Genomic DNA, 19,282 nt, shown 5'->3' with positions numbered 1-19,282 from the left:
TTTACTCCTCATGGAATTTTCAAGGGTCTACCTCATGAAGAAGGAAACCGCACCGAGCAGGGGGTGTGGGGTGAAAGAATCAATTACGTCGGAACAGTTGCTCAAATTTTTTGTTAAGCAAAATAAACACCGTCAATTAAAAATCACAATAATTTGGAAGCTATGAATCAAAATGATACTGGAATACTACATAAAAATAATGCGGACAATGGGGCAGTGGTAGCAATCAAAGCATTCTAAGAGTCAGGTATTAATGGCGAAGAATTCCTCTTCTTTGAAGATGTTTACCTTTAGCCTTTGTGGTAAGGAGGCGTGTTAAAGATGTAAGAATGAGCATTAGAAGGCTAGAAAGAGATATTTAACTTTCTAGCAGAGGTTAAAAACAACAACAGAGGCCAGCAAGACAAAACCAAAAACAAGTTAAAAAAAAAAAAAGTTAAAACAGAGAAATAAGCCCTAACACCCCTGTATACCAGTAAGTATAATTATTATAAATGCATTAAACACACCTACTTAAACTAAAAATTTTGAATAGAAAAAAATCCAGTCCTTTGATGTTATTAAGAGAGACACAGAAGAGACACACAAAAAATTATGACACTGAATGACTGAAATATAAGGTATTCAAAGAGGGACAGCAAAGGACTCCACCTATTAGAACACTGGGTCAAGCTATTAAAAACAGTCACAAACGGGGTGCCTGGGTGGCGCAGTCGTTAAGCGTCTGCCTTTGGCTCAGGGCATGATCCCAGCATTCTGGGATCGAGCCCCACATCAGGCTTCTCCGCTAGGAGCCTGCTTCTTCCTCTCCCACTCCCCCTGCTTGTGTTCCCTCTCTCGCTGGCTGTCTCTGTCAAATAAATAAATAAATAAAATCTTGAAAATAAAAAAAGATTGAGTCTTAAAGAAGAAGGCTTGGCCTTCACCAGGAAGCCCTCAAAAAAAAAGAAAAAAAAAACCAGTCACAAACACACACGCGTGCACAAAATCACTGGATGAAATGACAAAACAAAGAAAAAGTGATCTGAGTACTCCCATAAAAAATAATTTAAATTGTCATTTGTTGAACCATTTGAACCATATTCATTTTTTTCCAAAGAAAGTTTCAGGCCAAATGTTTTCACAAGTTGGTTCTGTCAAACCTTCAGGAAGTGACGAATTCTACTCTATACCGTGTAAGTGGAGGAAGGGACTGCCCCCAACATTCTCGATAAGGAGAAGCCGAAAGCACAGCCTGTAAATGGAAACCGTGCAACTCCGCAGTCCTGAGCGCCTCAGGGACTTCCATGCCTTCTCACTGAGGCACCTGGACGCACAGATCCTAAGCAGAAATTCTGAACACCGAATCCATAGTCAGAGATAGCACACTGGGACCATTGCGCCTGGGAACGACAGACCAAGCAGAGCTAAATAGGAAATAACGAATCAAGTGGTGATCTATCGGAACAAAGGCCAGAAAAGTCTGTCCCGACGTCTGTCCCAACAGCTAGACGGGCTCACCGCATTCAAGGACAGAGAAGTCTGCCCCAACAGCTAGACGGGCACACTGCATTCAAGGACAGAGAAGTCTGTCCCGACAGCTAGACGGGTACGCTGCATTCAAGGACAGAGAAGTCTGTCCCGACAGCTAGACGGGTACGCTGCATTCAAGGACAGAGAAGTCTGTCCCGACAGCTAGACGGGCACACCGCATTCAAGGACAGAGAAGTCTGTCCCGACAGCTAGACGGGCACACCGCATTCAAGGACAGAGAAGTCTGTCCCGACAGCTAGACGGGCACACTGCATTCAAGGACAGAGAAGTCTGTCCCGACAGCTAGACGGGCACACCGCATTCAAGGACAGAGAAGTCTGTCCCGACAGCTAGACGGGCACACCGCATTCAAGGACAGAGAAGTCTGCCCCGACAGCTAGACGGGCACACTGCATTCAAGGACAGAGAAGTCTGTCCCGACAGCTAGACGGGCACACCGCATTCAAGGACAGAGAAGTCTGTCCCGACAGCTAGACGGGCACACCGCATTCAAGGACAGAGAAGTTTGTCCCCAACAGCTAGACGGGCACACCGCATTCAAGGACAGAGAAGCCTGTCCCGACAGCTAGACGGGCACACCGCATTCAAGGACAGAGAAGTCTGTCCCGACAGCTAGATGGGCACACTGCATTCAAGCCCATGTGAAGCATTTGTGTCCCACTGACCGCAGACATAGTAGAATGACCAAAATTAAAAGAAGACAAGAAGCAACAGGTGTTGGTGAGGATGTGGAGAAAAAGGAGCCCTCACTCACTGTTGGTGGGAGTGCAAACTGCTGTAGTCACTGTGGAAAACAGCATGGAGTTTCCTCCAAAAATTAGAAATAGAAATACCATATGATCTAGTAATTCCACTATTTGGTATTGACCCAAAGAAACAAAAACACTAATTCAAAAAGATACATGCACCCCTATGTTTACTGCAACATTGTTTACAATAGCCCAGATACGGAAGCAACCCCAGGGTCCATGGGGGTAGACAGATGAATGGATAAGGAAAATGTGATATATTAATATCACACGCAGCCATAAAAAAGATGAGATCATGCCATTTATGACAACATGGGTGGACCTACGGGGTATTCTGCTAAGCGAAAATAAATCAGACTGAGAAAGACAAATACCACATGATTTCACTCATATGTGGAATCTGAACACACACACACACACACACACACACACACACACACAGCAGAATCAGACCTATAAATACAGAGAACCAGCTGAGGGTTGCCAGAGGGGCGGGGGTGGGGAATGGGCAAGATGGGTGAAGGGGAGGGGGAGATACAGGCTCCTCTGATACGGAATGAGTAAGTCACCAGCGTACTGAGAGGCACAGCATAAGGAATATAGTCAGCGAGGCTGTAACAGAGATATATGGGGGTGTATAAACCTTTGAATCACCATGTTCCACAGGTGAAACTAATGTAACATCGTGTGTCAGCTAGTCGAACATATTCAATAATACATTCAAATTAAAAAAAACTGACCATAGATTAGGCCATACAGGAAGTCTCAACGAGACTCAAGAATCCTATTGGGGGACCTATTCCTGTCTCCGTATTTCTGTGGGAAGGGAAGGTGGTTGCCATGAAGGCCATATCTGTGGCCTCGCCCCTGCCTCCCCTCACTCAACTTTTCCTCAAAGGAAGAACACGTCTTCTGATGAGAGAGCTGACAGAAGGGTCTCTGCAGAGAGTTGCCCATTCCTGGATGCAAGCACCGTCCTCCTGGGAAGCTTTCTGAGACCAGCTCTGCCTGTGGAGGTCTGTCGTTTGGGATTCAATTCAATTTCCGATGTAAGTGTGTGTCTGGGATGTCTGGTATTCAAGGTCCTGATGGTGGCTTCGGGTCAAGCGAACTTTCCTAATCAGTAAAACTAAGATAAAGCCACTATTTTGTTTCTCTTTCTGTTTGACCCCTTTGTCTATTCCTTAATTGGTTTAAAACTAAGGAAGGGACTAATGGGATGTTACTTAATCATTATTGATGGAATAATGACACCCCCCCCCCCAAAGATGTCCAAGTCCTAAACCATGGAACCTATGAATGCGTTACCTCGCATTGCAGACGGGACTATATAGATGTGATTAAGGTGACGAATTTTGAGACAAGGCGGTTATCCTGTACTGTTAATCACATGAGCTCTTAAATAAGAAGAGGGAGGCAGAAGATTGGGTCAGAGGGACATGACCTGGGGATTCGACCTGTCACTGTGGGCTCTGAAGACAGGAGGAAGGGGACAGTGAGCCAAGGAAGGTGACAGCATTATAGCAGCAACAGGGCAGGCAGGGGCAGACTAGCTGTACAGAGGAAACCATCCAAGAACACCCCAAAATTAAAAACCCATGTATACACACTCTTTTCGGCAATGAACTGACGGAAATCTTCAGAGCTCAGAACCTTGGGGTTAAGAGAGCATCTGAGCTGGTGTTTGCCCTATGCACCACTGCCAGTTCCCCGATGGCCTATCACCTGGGCCACAGGCCACTCGAGGGGGACAGGGGACAAAGCTCAGGCTGAGCACAGGGAGAGGTCAGAGGGGAGAGCTCTGCCCAGAGCTGGGATACGAAAGGGCACTACCCTCAGTCACCTGGAGAAGCCCACCCCCCCAGAAGGACACTGGGGCTTGACTCTGGAATAAAAGCACATACAAATAATTCGATGTTTTGAAACAATAAAAAAAAAAAAGGAGGGGTGAGGGAACCACAGAAAGTGTGCGATGAGGAGGAATCAGACGCTAAGTGGATGAAAGGTCAGACGTATTGTCAAAATAAATGTATACAGACTAAACTGGCCAATTAAAAGACAGATATCGTTAACTTGGTTAAAAAGTGAAAATGCATCTATAATGCCGTGGCAAAAGCTACACTTAAGACAAAAGCACATGGAAAGCTTTCAATTGAAAAAAGATGGAAGAAGGATAATACCAAGAAAAATAATAACCAAAAGGAAGCTGGGACGGCCAGATTAACATGAGACAAAACACTCTTTAAGACAAAATGCACTGGGGCGCCTGGGTGGCTCAGTTGTTAAGCATCTGCCTTCTGCTCAGGTCCCGATCCCAGGGTCCTAGGATCAAGTCCGGCATGGGTCTCCCTGCTCAGCAGGGGGCCTTCTCCCTCTGCCTGCTGCTCCCTGCCCACTCGTGCTCTATCACGCTTTCTCTCTCTCTCAAATAAATGAATAAAATCTTAAAAAAAAAATAAAGACAAAAAGCATTGCTAGAGATGAAGAGTATAACTATATGATGATGAAAGCCTTTACCAGGAAGTACTAATTCTAAATGTATATTCATATAATACAAAACACAGCTTCAAAACAGAATTATGAGATAAAATCCACTCTTTAGTAGAATTTTAATACGCATTTCTAAGAAACTGATTAGATCAAGCAGACAAAAAACAATCAGTAATGGTAGGAAAGATTTAAACAAAGTGCATGTACTGAGCAAGCAGAGAACATTGCCCCGACCACTGGGAGAAGGCGCACACCTCCCAACCACGCAGGGACAGTAATGACAGCCGACTGCGCTGTAGTCCAGGCCATAAAGCAAGTAAGTATCAATAAATTTCAAAGGATAAGTACTGGAGACACTTAACCACAACACAATGAAGTGAGCAGGCAGTTGAAAATATGTATTATTGATTGGCTTTTTAATTTGTGTTTTAAAAGAGTACAGATACATTTAAGTAAGTAGAGAAGAAAATGCTAAAACTATTCAAATGTTAAACATGAATATATAGTAAGTATTGCTACGGAATGCGTATGTATCTATAGATACTGTGATGGTTAATTTTATGTGTCAACTTGGCTAGGCCACAGTACCCAGATATTTGATCAGACGTTATTCTAGAGGTTTTTGTGAAGGTATTTTCAGACAAGATTAACACTGAAATCAGTACATCGTGACTAAGGCAGATGGTTCTTCATAAGGTGGGGGGGCCTCGTCAAATCAGTGAAAAGGACTTATCTCCCTGGAAAAAGAAGGAATTCTGCCAGCAGAGAGCCTTCACATTGGGGCTGCAACACTGGCTCTTCCCTGGATCGCCAGCCTGCTGGCCTGGCCTGTAGATTTTGAACTTGCTAGCTTCCATAATCACGTGAGCCAATTCCTTAAAATCAATCAATCACCCAATCTCTCAGAAATCTCTCTCTCTCTCTCTCTACACACACACACACACACACACACACACACACACGTTGGTTTTGTTTCTCTGGAGAACCTGGACTAATATATATACAAATTTATCTATTTACAGGAGAAATAATATATACAAATATACCACACACATATAATAAGACTGATCAACAAAGACCAAAGTCAGTTCTCTGAAAATAATAATAAAAACGGTAACTCTGGCACTGGGTGTTATACGCAAATAATGAATCATGGAACACTACATCAAAAACTAAGGATGTACTGTGTGGTGACTAACATAGGATAATAAAAAATTATTACTAAAAAAAAAAAAAAAAGAAAAGATAACTCTGATAAGGGATACCTGGGTAGCTCAGTTGGTTAAGTGACCTACTCTTGGTTTCAGGTCAGGATCTCAGGGTCATGAGATCGAGCCCTGGGTTGGCCCTGTGCTGGGCATGGAGCCTCCTTAAGACTCTCTCTCCCTCTCATATTCTCACTCTCTCTCTCTCTGCCCCCGCCACTCTCTCAAAAAGAAAAAAAAAAAAGAAAGAAAGAAAGAAAAGAAAAAAAAAGATTAACTCTGGCAAGACAAAAAAATAGAGGGTACAATTAAACAATATGAGGAATATAAACAGAGATATAACAAGTGTAGCAGATCTTTAAAAAATATGATAGCTAGGGTGCCTGGGTGGCTCCGGTTAAGCGACCCGCTCTTGATTTTCACTCAGGTCATCATGATCTCAGGATCCTGAGATCAAGCCCCAGGAGGGCTCCGTGCTCAGCATGGGATCTGCTTAAGATTTTCTTGCTCCCTCTGCCCACCCCCCTCAGGAGCGTGCACATGGGCACGCTCTCTCTCAAATAAATAAATAAATCTTTAAAAAAAAATGTAGGCTAGCCATGTTATGTTAACAAAATTAAAGAACTTGGGGCACCTGGGTGGCTCCGTGGGTTAAGCATCCAACATCCAACTCTTGGTTTCAGCTCAGGTCATGATCTCAGGGTTGTGAGACCGAGGCCTTATTGGGCTCCCCCTCTGGCATGGAGTCTGCCTGGGGGATTCCTGCCTTCTTCCTCTCCCTCCCCCTCTGCTCCCCCCCCACTTGTACATGTGCCGGCGTGCTCTCTCTCTCTCAAGTAAATAAATAAAATCTATAATAAGATAAACATAATAAAATCTATATAAAACCCCAAGAAACAAAACTGAAGCTCTTAGTAAAATTAGAGGGTTAGATAGATATAACTTGCCAAAACTCAACGGAGAATTAAACCATTGTTTATAACCGTGAAGAAAAGAAAGCCTTTCAATAAGAAAACACCAGGCCCACTTGGTTTTGCAGGTCAGTTCCTAGACCTGCAACTATAGCAAGTATCTAAGGAAGGAGTGGTAACTCCAGTTTTACTCCAACTCCCTCAGAGCATAGAAAACGAGGCTACGCAGCCCTGAAGTTGTGGAGGAGGGCTCCGCCAGTGAGAGGGAAATGATGGCTGTCGAACAGGGCTTGCCACCGTGGGCCATTCTGATCCCTTTACATAAAGATTAGTCTTTGATAGCTCAGCCCACGGGACCCCTCCAAACTTCCACTCTGGGTCAGAATCAGAGCCGAGCCCTCTCAGCCTGCATCCTGAGTGGGCAACAGGCAGTTCCGGTTCTGCCCCTCCCTCACTGATGACGGCTCTGCGCTGACCCACCTCACACGGGCCCGGACACGGCCTATTAACGGACCACGTTCCCAGCCCGGACTCAGCAGCAGCCTTCAACGCCACAGCTGAAGCCGTTCAACAGTCAAGGTGAATAATCTAGTCTTGACCAGAACTTTCTCTGCTCCCAACCTAAATCTTGAAAAAAACAAAAAACAAAAACCCAACACCCAGACATGAATCAGAGTTAGCAGAAAGGCCGGGAGCAGCCTCTTTTTTTAACCGTCATAAAACAGCCTCCTTTTAAATGGTCCTCATAGGTGGGTACAGCTTGCAGATGACTGCCTGAGGGACCGCCTGCTACGGTGAAGAGGAATGCATGGTCCTCGGTGTCCTGACCACGGGATTCTCTGCTACTATTACAGAAACGGCCTCACAGAGCAGCCACTGAACCTGTTACCCCACAAATTAAGCCTCATGCAAAATGAGACTATGTGGCAGTTGTTCTGGGTCACCCGGAGGAACGTATCCAGCAACATACAGTTCGATCGCAATTGTCAAGAGCGTAATTCAGTTATGGTATCATCTGCAGGCCAAATCACCGGATTAATCAGGAGCAAGAGCAAAGGTTAATACCGTACTGGAAGCTAACAATGGTCTTTTGTACTAGAAACAAATCATTTTGACAAGGGGGCTGGGGTCTTTCAGTCACCTCTTTCCAACTTTCCGGCATAGAATTTTGGTGTTCCAATCAAGCACCGTCACACCCGGGAAACACCCATTCAGGTTTCAAGAATTCAACCCTGTAAGGTGTTTCATTTACTAGTCCTGTTTCTGCTTGCAAGGCATTTCTTTTCCTCACACCCCCAGGGCCACTGGGTGCCTGGAGATACGGGCCACCATGACACTTTTTTTTTTTGTCTTAAAGATTTAATTACATAAATCTTGATACCACATACCCTAAGTGTACTCTTTTTGGAAAGAGTTTCAGAACGTGAACCTGAGCCTATCATAGTACAGAGTAATTAATAAAGGGAAATCCCTTGTTCTGTAGCGTTATAACTAGGAATCATTATTGAAGGAACTTTGTCCGTTTTAGGAGGAATCCACGTTGTTTTTGCATAAATGATTGCTATGTGGGGCACGCAGGAAGCCTGTAAAACTTTCTTCCATTTGAAGTAAGTGGTAATTGTGTCTTCAGAAAGTGAGAGAATACAGTCCGTGGGTACTCATCTGAGCACCTTAACAGCTGCAGAAGTGATTGTGTTTTGGTAGTGTTGGCATCACTAGACGTCATTCTAATTAGTACCAGGATAGAAATACAGAAAGGACGATGTAAACGTTCACATAAAAATGTCATTTCCGCGGGATTTGTGGCATCGTGATGTGGTAACGCAGTTTTCAAACATTCTCTTGGCTGCCGCCCTTCCAGCAAAGGAAACCTTACTTGGAAGTCTGATGCGTAAGAGAGACGAGAGCAGAGTCACTCTGGCTGGGGAACTGGGAGCAAGAACAGAACTTGACCCCACTCCCAGTTAACTCTTCTCTACAGATGGCCCCACAGAGCCCCCGGGGCTCTATTACACATCATCATAAAACCAGTGCGGGCACGAAAGCAGCCTGGAAGAGCCTCAGATGGCCCTGGACCCAAAATCCTGACATTTACCAGCACTGTGACCTTGGGTGGTAAAAATCATAGTGTCAGTACTAATCTCAACACACAGTAACTTATATCAACTGAGCACTTCCTATGTGCCTTCTCTGCATTAATGTAATCCTCCCAATAATATGAAATAGGTACTAATACCACTATTGTACATGAGGAAACTGAACTCAGACAGGGATTGAACAATTTGCCTAAATATCCCATAGCCAGTCCTAAGTGACGGGGCTGGGATTCAAACCTCAACTTGAACAACCATAAAAACTCTTACGTTCTTTCATCCAGTTTGGCCCAACCACCTTGAATATGAGGAGGGTATTAATAACCTTGCGAAAGAGTATTCTGCACAAAGACATTCAATAATTATCGTTCTTGGGCACCTGGGTGGCTCAGTTGGCTAAGCGTCTGCCTTCAGCTCAGGTCATGACCCCAGGGTCCTGGGATTGAGCCCCACATCAGGCTCCCTGCTCAGCGGGGAGTCTGCTTCTCCCTCTATTCCTCCCCCCTGCTCATGCTCTCTTTAGCTCTCAAATAAATAAATAGAGTCTTTTAAAAAAAAATAAAAAATAATTATCATTCTTGTCATCACAAATAGTGTAGAACGTATACCCTCCAGACACTCACTAATTACCTCAATGTTCAATTATCTGCCAAATGGCTCCTGTCTAATTACTACTTGAGAGATGGTTCACGGGACATGGCAAACACTGAATCTTCAAAAAAAAGTAGTGATTTGTGAGCGCAGAAGAATCAGTGAAGGGCACCAGAGAAAATAATAAATGAAGTTCCATGCACAGCCCGGGAAGCAGACACTATAGAGGAGGAGCCTATTCACAAAAGTAAATAAAATGTGTACGTGACAAGAACTCATTACACACCGAATACGTGCTGGCAGACCTACTGAGGTGTTGGAGATGGAGCAGCAAAGCCTCGGTCCTCGTGGAACCTACAACCTGGTGCGGGAGGCCGATGATACACAAAGAGACAAATGTGAATGTAATAGGTCAGATGACGATCAGTGCCATAAAGAAATATAGACAGGATATGAGGACAGAGTGATGGGAGGGGGAGGGTGCTAATTAGAGAGGGTCAGGGAAGACCTCTCTGATGTGGCAACATTGTGGCAGAGATCAGATCCGAGGGTATGTGGAGGACAGCATTCCAGCAAAGGGGGCAGCAAGCACAAAGGTCCTGAGACAGCCGGCATGCAGGCTACAGCAAGGTATGTCAGGAGGAAAGTGGTAGGAGGTATGGCCATAAAGGCGGCCAAAGGCCAAGTGGCGTCTGGAAGTGCTGGCTCCGTTGAAGACTTCAGATTTTACCCTGAGATGGGAAGCCATTGACGAGCTTTGGAGAGAGGAATACTGGGATTTGATGTATGTTTCAAAGATGGCTCTGCTGCTCTGTGGAAGACAGCCTGTAAAGGGCCAGGAACAGGGCAGAGACCACTCAGAAGACCATGCGTGAATCTTGCAGACCCCAGGCAAGTCCAGCAAGGCACGCACAAGCCTTATACAATGAAAGACACAAAACTCAAATGGGTGAATGAGGTCCTGAGTAAGTAAGAACTCTACCACGTCCTTGAGAAGATGTAACATAATGAAGACTTTTTTTTATCCCTTGTTAATTTATCAAAAACTAACATTTTATGGTGCTTAGTATGTGCCAGGCACTGTTCTTGGCACCTTATGTGTGTAAACCCTCTAGGGTGGGTACTATTATTATTCCCATTCTAAATATGAGGAGACTGAGGCCTGGTCAGGTAAACAGCTTGTTGTAGAGCTAGGATCTGAGCCAAGCAGCCTGGCTGCAGGGGTTCCTCCTGACCAATCTGCAAAGAATGCCTTGGGATGTCTTAGATCGCCTCTCTACAAAACTCTCACACCTGTTCCAGGCACAGCGGCCCAAGGAGCCCTCCTAGAAGGAATCAGCCAGGGTGGAGGATGAAGGAAAGAGAAGGAGGAGGGAGAACTTTGTGCTAGGAAGGCAGAAGGATGGGCCTCCTGGGTTCTGCATAACCAATGCCAAAGGCCTTTCCTCCTTGTCCATCCCAGACCCTCACCAGCAGATCCCTTGTTAGGCCAAAGGCCCTGGGGGTCACATATAGCTCTCTGAGACAGGGCATTCTGCCAGAGGCTTCATGATTTTCGGAATGCCAATGTGCAGAAACTGGGAGGCAGGAAGTGCACTGACCCCATGCCAACTGCCCTCTTGAGGTGGTGTCCATTCATCTCTCACAGCCATCCAAGAGCTCTAAGCTGTGAGGGTCTGACCCTGTGGCTCTGATCTCCATTCACATGAGCCCCTGGCAGCTTCCAGATGAGACTCTGTGAAAGTCCTGCTGGGAAACCCACGCTCTTGACTATTTCCTCTCAGTGGGGCTTCAGAGGCCCTAACCTAGACCAGTACATCCGATCTATGGAGCCTGTGAAAAGCATTAGTCAGGGCTCTCAAGAGCCCTTCTGTTTGCTGAGAAATTCACCGAGCCTGAAAGATGACAGCTACAACATGTGCCACCAAGACCATGAAGACTCGTCAACACACAACCCGAGCCCCACCCCAGGCCCCAACACCCAGAACCCTCAGCGAGTCAGGTTGTCTCCGCAGGGTCGAAGCAGCAGCCAAGTGCCTGGCAAGGGGCAGCATCAGGTACCCACACACATCCTGGGCTTTAGCCACACTCAGCCCAAGCCTGCCTCCCCCCACACCGCCGTCCCCGGCCTCCTCTAGCTGAAGGGCCACACGATGACAAGCAAAGTCCCAAAAAAAGCATGCCCGGCATGCAAATAAGGCCACTGACTTGTTATCAGGTCAGAACAGAAGGAGGACCTGGGCCCTTCGGGAAAGATTTGCAATGGCAGGTTTATTCTAATCAACATGGGCTTGGGCTCTCCCCTGTCGAAGAGTTAATTAGCCCAAAGAGCCCACTGGGAGCCTTTTCCAATTAACCAGTTTTACTGGGTCTTTTCTAAGGAATATTCCTAATGGACAAATGTGAATGTTAAGTCAGTTATGATAGGTAAAATACAATATGACATAGAGAACATTCTTCTTCTTAAGATTTATTTAATTATTTGAGAGAGAGAGAGAGTGCGCGCGAGCAGGAGGGGCAGAGGGGGAGGGAAAGAGAATCCTCAGGCAGACTCCCTGCTAAGCATGGAGCCCACGTGAGGCTCAATCCCAGAACGCTGACATCATGACCTGAGCCAAAATCAAGAGTCAGATGCTGGGGCACCTGGGTGGTTCAGTCAGTTAAGTGTCTGCCTTCACCTCCGGTCATGATCCCAGGGTCCTGGGATCGAGCCCCATGCCAGGCTCCCTGTTCAGAGGGGGAGTCTGCTTCTCCCTCTCCCCCCGCCCCGCTCATGTGTGTGCTCTCTCACTCTCTCTCACATAAATAAAAAAAATCTTAAAAAAAAAAGTCAGATGCTTACCAACTGAGCCACCCAGGCACCCCAACAACAATCTTTAGGTGATGAGATGAATCAATACCAAACTGCCTCCTGATTCCCAAAGACACTGGAGACTAGCTGGGGAAGGGAGCTGACACGTGCATTCTGGTGGCAAAGTCGCCAGACTTTTAAGTTTTATTTCGGCTCAACTGTGACAAGCCATGATGTGTTCTGGCCAATTTGCAGTAAAAGCGATCTTACTGCAGCCAAGCTGCCTTAGAGCCGGGACCCACGCTGTGCCGCTGTTCGACACCTGCCACCGTGCAGTGCGCCCACGCTGTCTCGGCGGCCCTAACCTCGCACCAGGTAGCAAAGAATTCTGCGAGTCTGAACTCCTACACACAGAGCTGGCATGCACAATGAGATACAATAAATCCACCGAGGGGCTTCTCGCTGAGCCAGAAAGAAAGGTCAGGGGGGAGAACACGGTTCCGCAAGTGTGGAGTGCGAGCCATGAGCCGCGAGGGCTCCCTGCCCGTACCTGCCAGGATCCCGTCCATTTGCTCCAGAGCTGCTTCCAGCGCGTGACTGGCATCGGAAGCCATGACTCCTTCGCCCTCGGTCTCCTCCTCCTCCTACTGAAAATGCAAGCACAGAACAAAGGAAGAGTTACAGAGAGGTCCACGTGATGCGCGCAAGCCTGCAAGCCCTCCTTCCTCGGCCCAGGGGCACTCTCTCCCAAGGATCCTGGCGGGCGACCCCCGATCCTGCCACCTCTAGAGCCTCGCCCTCCTGGCACGAGCGCTCTGTCTCCACGACCCTTCAGCATGCGGTCCCGCTCGCTTCTGAAAATAAGAGCCACCGTGAAGAGTCCCAGGTTCCAGAAGCTGCAGCCAGCACCTGGGAAGCACCCCTACGAGTCAGGGAAGGTGACTCCAGAGGACGCGTCCTGCAGCAGAGGGGATCACGACAGTCTCAGCAAGTGCGCAGCTGTCCTCCGGCTGCCTTCATCCCGCACCTGCAATGCTTTCGTGGGGTAGGTGTGATCCGGGCTGAGCCCTCTACGACCACTTTCACTTCTCAGGCGGTCAACAAGGGCCTGGCCTCGGAAGGCTGCCAGCACACTGTCGTGGGGAGAGATCTGTCCTACGAAGCTGGAGCCCTTCCTCTTACCATTTTAGTTCTAGTCTACCGGACACTATGCAAGGTGCAACAGCCCATCTCCTCGGGACTGAAGAGCTTCTCCAAGGACACACAGAGCAGCCAATCCCCCATCTAATGGAGAAGATGGCAGTTGGTACCATCTCCGCACAACCCTGCCTCTACGAAAGGTCCTTCGGCTAAATGGTCTTCCTGCAGCCTCTTCTCATTTTTCTGGCTTCCCACCTTCTCCCTGGCTGGCAGGGAGAGACTGACAATGTATTTGTAATCCCTAGTTCATGTCTATGAACAGGAGGCAGGAGTCATTTGCTCCTTCAGCAAAAGCCATGCACATGCCCAGTGGGCGTAAGCACTGTGGAGAACAGAGGCCTGGCTCCTCTACCCCAGGATGGCACGTGTCAGGAAGCAGGGGTTCCTGGGGCTCTCAGCTCACGTTCCCTGTGGAGCTGGACTTTCGAAGAGAAGAAAGCAAAGCGAGCAGCCATAGAGAAGTGGCTTTGGAGATGGTGTGGGTAAAGATTTGAGGACCACAAAGAACCACAGGGGACTGTACCAGGCCGTAGCAGCTCAAACAGTCGGGTTCAAACACTGTTCTGTTGTTTATGTGACCTCTGAGCCTCAGTATCCTCATCTGTAAAATGGGGATAATGCCATTCACCAGGTTGATGTCATGATTAAATGAGGAATGACTATTTCACAGAAAATACTTCGTACATTCCCTCACAGATAGTAAGTGCTCAATGTAAGCTAGCTGTTTTCGTTTTTGTTTTTGAAGTGAGGCAATAATTTCAGGATGTATTTGTGCCAGGACAGCTCACTGGAGGAGAGACTTTAAACTCAATGGGGTAGGCTCAGGGAGGGAGAACCCGGGTGAGTCCAAGAGGCTGGTTCCCCTGGCATGGCACAGAGAGATAAGCAACAATGTGTGTGGAGGGGAAGGGCAGTGATTCATAGGAGCAAAGGCCAAGGAAGGTTTGGGAACAGGCACTGGGCTTCAGCAGGCCAAGAACCATTGCACAATCAACTTGGGAAAGAGAATGGGAGCTTGTGGAGGGGGTGGGAGCCTCGTCGGCACCTCAGGGCTATGGCAGGAGCCAGGCGAGGCTGCAGCAAGGAACAGAGCTGGCCCTGCTGAGAAGAGCAGCCCGGATACCTGGAGACCCCAAACGCCATGTACAGATCTCAGGGCCTGAATGGAAGCAAGCCTGGGGGTGGGGCAGGGGTGGGGGAGAAAGGAGAGGTAGCAGGAAGGGGCGGGGAGGAGAACCAGGGCAATAATCAGCATATTCCCATCTACTCAGAGATGAAGGTCTGAAACACTTCCCTCTGAGGACTTCCCACTGCTCCTGATGAAAAGTCCCAACTGCTCGCTCACTGTGACCTACGAAAGAGGCACTGCAGGATCCGGCCAGGCCAGCCCCACATCGCTCTCCCCATTGCTCATGTTCCAGCAGCACCGGTCTCCTGTCTGCCCCCCAACACTCCAAGACCTTCTCCTCTGCAACTTTCCACCTGCCATCCCCTCAGCCCTGAGCACGCTTTCCCAGCTCTCTGCACGGCTGGTTTCTTCCCATCTTCCAGGTTCCAGCTTCCCTGTGTCTTCTGAGAGAGGCCTTCCTGGCACACCTCCATCCATAGCAGCCCCATCGAAGCACAGCAATTCTCAAGTATCTCGTCCGTATACTTGCTTCCTTGGTAACTGGCCTTGCTCCCCCTCCCCATGGAGGCAGGGGGACCCCGTCTGCCTCGCTCACCCCTCTGCGCCCAGTGCCTAGCTGAGTGCCTGGCATGCGGAAGCTGATGAGCAAATACTTCCACCAACATTCCCCGAGCCCTGCCGCGCTGGGTACCGGGGAGATACTGATCCATCAGACCGAGTCCCCGCGCCCACGGACCACGCAGTCTAGTGAAGACGAAGTGTGAACGAGTCCTTATGACGCAGTACGGGCTGTATGCTCACTGAGGCGGGTGTGCGGCTTCCTCGGGTCTTGCAGGGTGAGTAGAAGCTTTCTCAGAAGATAAGGGGGAGAATGCTATTCCAGGCAGAGGGCGGGTGGGAAGGCAGGGAAGCGTGTAAGGGCAGGATGGAGTTGGCAAATACCAAAACGGTTAATGAGAGTCTACCAGGGCATCCGGCCGCTCAGGGTGAGTCAGAACCTTCCACAGAACTCATGTAAGGGTGACAAGGGCAGTTATCGAGAGGAGCTTGGGAATCACCCACCACTTCAGGGGTCTGGATGCCGGTACGCAACACACCAAGGGGCTTCCGATGTAAACAGGACAGATTTCTGAGAAGAAAGGTCACGTCTTTCAACAGAAGGCCCTACAGGGGGCCTTATTAGCAGGGTAAGAGGGAGAGGACAGTTGGAAGGTGCCCAGCCCCGAGGACCCAGGCCACGTCCCCCTGCAACAGAAGGGCCATAAAAGGAGGCCCATGGGCCTTCTGCCCAGTGATGAGTTTGTACTTGGCAAACAGCAAGCTGGGTGGACCCGCGGGAGGTGGTGTGAAGTGAAACGTGAGTCAAAGGTGTATCATATTGACACCCCGGGAGCCTGGGCCGGCAGGCTGGGAGCACTCAGAAGCCAGAACCTGTTTAGAGCAGCTGATGAGCTCAGTTCCAGACCTGCCAGGTCTGAGGCGATGGCAGGACACCTGGGTAAGAAGGGGCCCCGCCAGCCGCTGTCACGGGGCAGCTGTGAGGTGTCAGTGGTGTGGGGGACAGAGAGACCGTGGAAGGGCCAAACATGCCATCGATGTGAGGCCTCCAGCCCCCATCTGTGAGCACAGACTCTCATCAGAACAGGGAAGCCACAAGGCTGCCGATCATTCCTGTTCTGGCAGCTAGTAGGCCTTTTCCCCGCTGACCACGGTCGAGGTTAGAGCTCTTTTCAGTAACAGGTGACAGGGACAATCACTGCCCTCAAGGAACTTGGGGCCTCAGTGGCAAACCCATCAGACAGCAGCATTCAGCGTCTGTTCATCCCTGCAGGGACACAGCACCTCCCCTGGGAGCCTGGGTTCATCAGGGAGGTGGGGCTTCCCGGAGAGAAGCGAGGTGAGAGGCGACGACCCAAAGCAGCTGGGAGAGAGCCGCATTCCAGGGAAAACACCGAAGGCCCAAGCGAAAGCAGGGCAAGCTCCAACTAAGCAGGTGGGGGGAGTGGGAGTGAAATCACATTCTCCGCCATTGACAGGAGACCCAACCAGGGGCCTGGCACAGCACGGACCCAGCCCAGGAAGGAGAGGGGCAGGCAGAGGGTGACGGTGCTCTTAACGAGCTCAGTCCAGCGACAGTCGTTCTAGTGGCCAAAACCAGCTTTCACTCTCTGGACACCTGGACTTTTCCCGGAGCCCTGCACTGACGGTGGGGGAGTAGGCTGACTTCGCTTACCAAGAGCCTAGCTCACCCCTAGCTACAACGAAGAGGTGCAAATGTTAAGAAAAGGTGCAGCCCACATACCATTCCCCCTTCCCTTCAGCCACAGGCCTCTCTAGATGCTGTCACATCATCCTATCTGTGGCGATGTCCCACTAACACAGAACTTTACCCTCTTTGCTACCAGCCAGACAGAAAATGACCCCCTAGCTATAAGCCGAGCCAACATGGGACCGCCATGTTTTAGAAAGACAGTGTCTGGTGACAGATGTCACAGCCACCCGAACTGTACCACACAAAGGCCAGCTGGGCACCTGGACGTTGATCAGGGTGCAGGAGCAGGGGTTCTGAAGTGCAGAAAGTGAGCCACAGTTAGCCGTCCATTCTCTGACGCACTCTCAGACGGGCGGTCATTTAGACCCTGCACTAGCGGGGACTGTTGATTAAGATGAATCTTGGGCGAGTAGCCTTGACTTATCCCACCCAAGCTGAAGTGCAAGCTGCCATTCCATTTTATGAAGTGCCTTTCTCTCAGTGAAAGTGGTTAGAGCTGCCAGTGTTTCGGGCAGGCTGCCCACGGCCCGGACAAAGGAAGGCATCGGGGACAGATCCAGAGTCCCCGGTACCCCTACGCCTGCAAGGCCTCCTGTGCCACGGACACAGCTGAGCCAGAGCTGGGACCGGACTCCTTGACAGCTGCATCCAGGTGGAGGGGTGCAGGAGGACAGTGTCCCCAAGTAGAAGGCAAGGCCTGGGGAAGGAACCCTCAGCCAAGAACCTACCACCACCAAACTTGGACTCACCACACGCCTCCTCCTTCCCCACATGGCCACCAGGTGGTAAAGAAGTGTCACCGTATCACAACCAACCACAGCCTTTTCCCCACATTTACAGGTTGCCCGGAAACCAGAGCTGCTCCCAAATGGTCATTTTAAGACATACCTCTTGCTGTCCCTATGCTTGGGGGGCAACTTCTTAACAGGGTATGGGACATTTATCAATTTGGGATAAAAGAGCAAGAAGCCATGTTCAGCATTAAAAGAAAAAAGGAAGATGGAAGAAGACATACAGGGGACACTGATGGCAGTGCCGACATTCTCGACCACATCCCATATCAACCGATAACAACTCTATTCTCAGAGCACACAGAAGAAAGACCGTAGGGTTCACAGCCAGACAGTCTGGAGTTAAAACATGCGCTCTGCTGCGTAACGGCTGTGGGTCTTTAGACAAGTTGTTTAACCCCTCTCGGTCTCAACGTCCCATCTATAAAATCAGTATAACCAATCGCATTGTTGCCAGTGAAAGTAAACAAGATCGAGCTCAGGAAATACAGCACATTGAACCGAACATCTAATTCAGCTGTCCACTGCAACAACAGTAGAGGAATTTATTTAGGAAGACGTAAGCCCACAAGGACACGAAGTGATAGGAGACGTAAGGTCAACGGCTCTGCAGCAAATGGAAAAGGGCAGCTGCCCCACGTTGGAGAGCTTCCCAAAGCTCGGGGATGAGTTCTCCCGCAACACGAAACTCACACGACACCTCGTGCATCAGAACACCCAAAGAGAGTTATATAATTGGTGAGGACTTTGTCTAATTCCATGATAATAAAACGGAAAACCAAGCAAGTGATGAAAGAACTGCACGGAAACCAAAAAAGTAGAAGAAACCCCGGGACTTTATCTAACTGGAAGTGCGTGGGGAGCACGGTGGGGATGGAACGTGCTTGTGAGCGGTGGGGGTGGGGCTGGAAAGGCAGGGGAGGATTCCTCCCTTCTCGAGTGAGGACTCAGAAGTCTCTAGATAATGACAAGTGAAAAAAAATAACAAAACAGCCAAACGCAGCATTTTTCAGCAATATGGATAAAAATACTCAGAAATGTAAAGAGGCTGCATTTGAGGAAGAGCAATGGGGAGGGGTAGGCGGGGAGACAATAGCTGTGTGAACAAATCAGGTACAAGTAGTTGACTATTTAAATTGTGTGGATATATCCTCGTGATCAAAATAAAAACAATCAAGATGATTTAAAAAGGTGATACTGCGGTGTGCCCGGCACAGAGCAGAGACTCGGCGTGTGCTCCTCCCTCCTCTCCCGCACGCGTCTGTTAGCTACTCTCCAGCTTACCCAGCGCTGTCTCCCGTAATCCCCACATGCCACTGAGGAGTTCTCCCACTTTGCTGATGAGCAAAAACTTAGGCAGCTCTCCTGAGGACGCACACCACCCTTCCACTTTGCCTCTGAGATGCGAACCGACGGGAGGGGGGGGGGGTTTGGTCACAGGAGGATACCTTTGCCACAAGGAACACTGGCTGAAGATGGACGGGGATGGTGGCGGTGCAGTGCACTGGTGAGCGCAGGAAAACCAGG

General features: G+C 48.9%; 1 protein-coding gene across 6 annotated transcripts in view; it reads right to left on the bottom strand.

Moving 5' to 3' along the window:
- The window catches only part of PPFIBP2 (PPFIA binding protein 2), a 141,115-nt gene that overhangs the window by 97,074 nt on the left and 24,759 nt on the right, over positions 1-19,282 (bottom strand). For all 6 annotated transcript variants that reach the window (XM_008683817.2, XM_008683819.2, XM_040630741.1 and 3 more), the window contains exon 2: positions 12,914-13,010. In XM_008683817.2, the coding sequence (XP_008682039.2) occupies positions 12,914-12,977 (64 nt within the window). In that variant the 5' untranslated portion in view covers positions 12,978-13,010. The remainder of the gene's footprint in view (positions 1-12,913; positions 13,011-19,282) is intronic.

The sequence above is a fragment of the Ursus maritimus genome, unplaced genomic scaffold, assembly GCF_017311325.1.
Source record: "Ursus maritimus isolate PB19 unplaced genomic scaffold, ASM1731132v1 scaffold_16, whole genome shotgun sequence".
In the NCBI taxonomy this organism is placed as follows: Eukaryota; Metazoa; Chordata; class Mammalia; order Carnivora; family Ursidae; genus Ursus; species Ursus maritimus.
The sequence above is the reverse complement of the archived record's forward strand: the minus strand, read 5'-3'. Positions and strand labels throughout refer to the sequence as shown.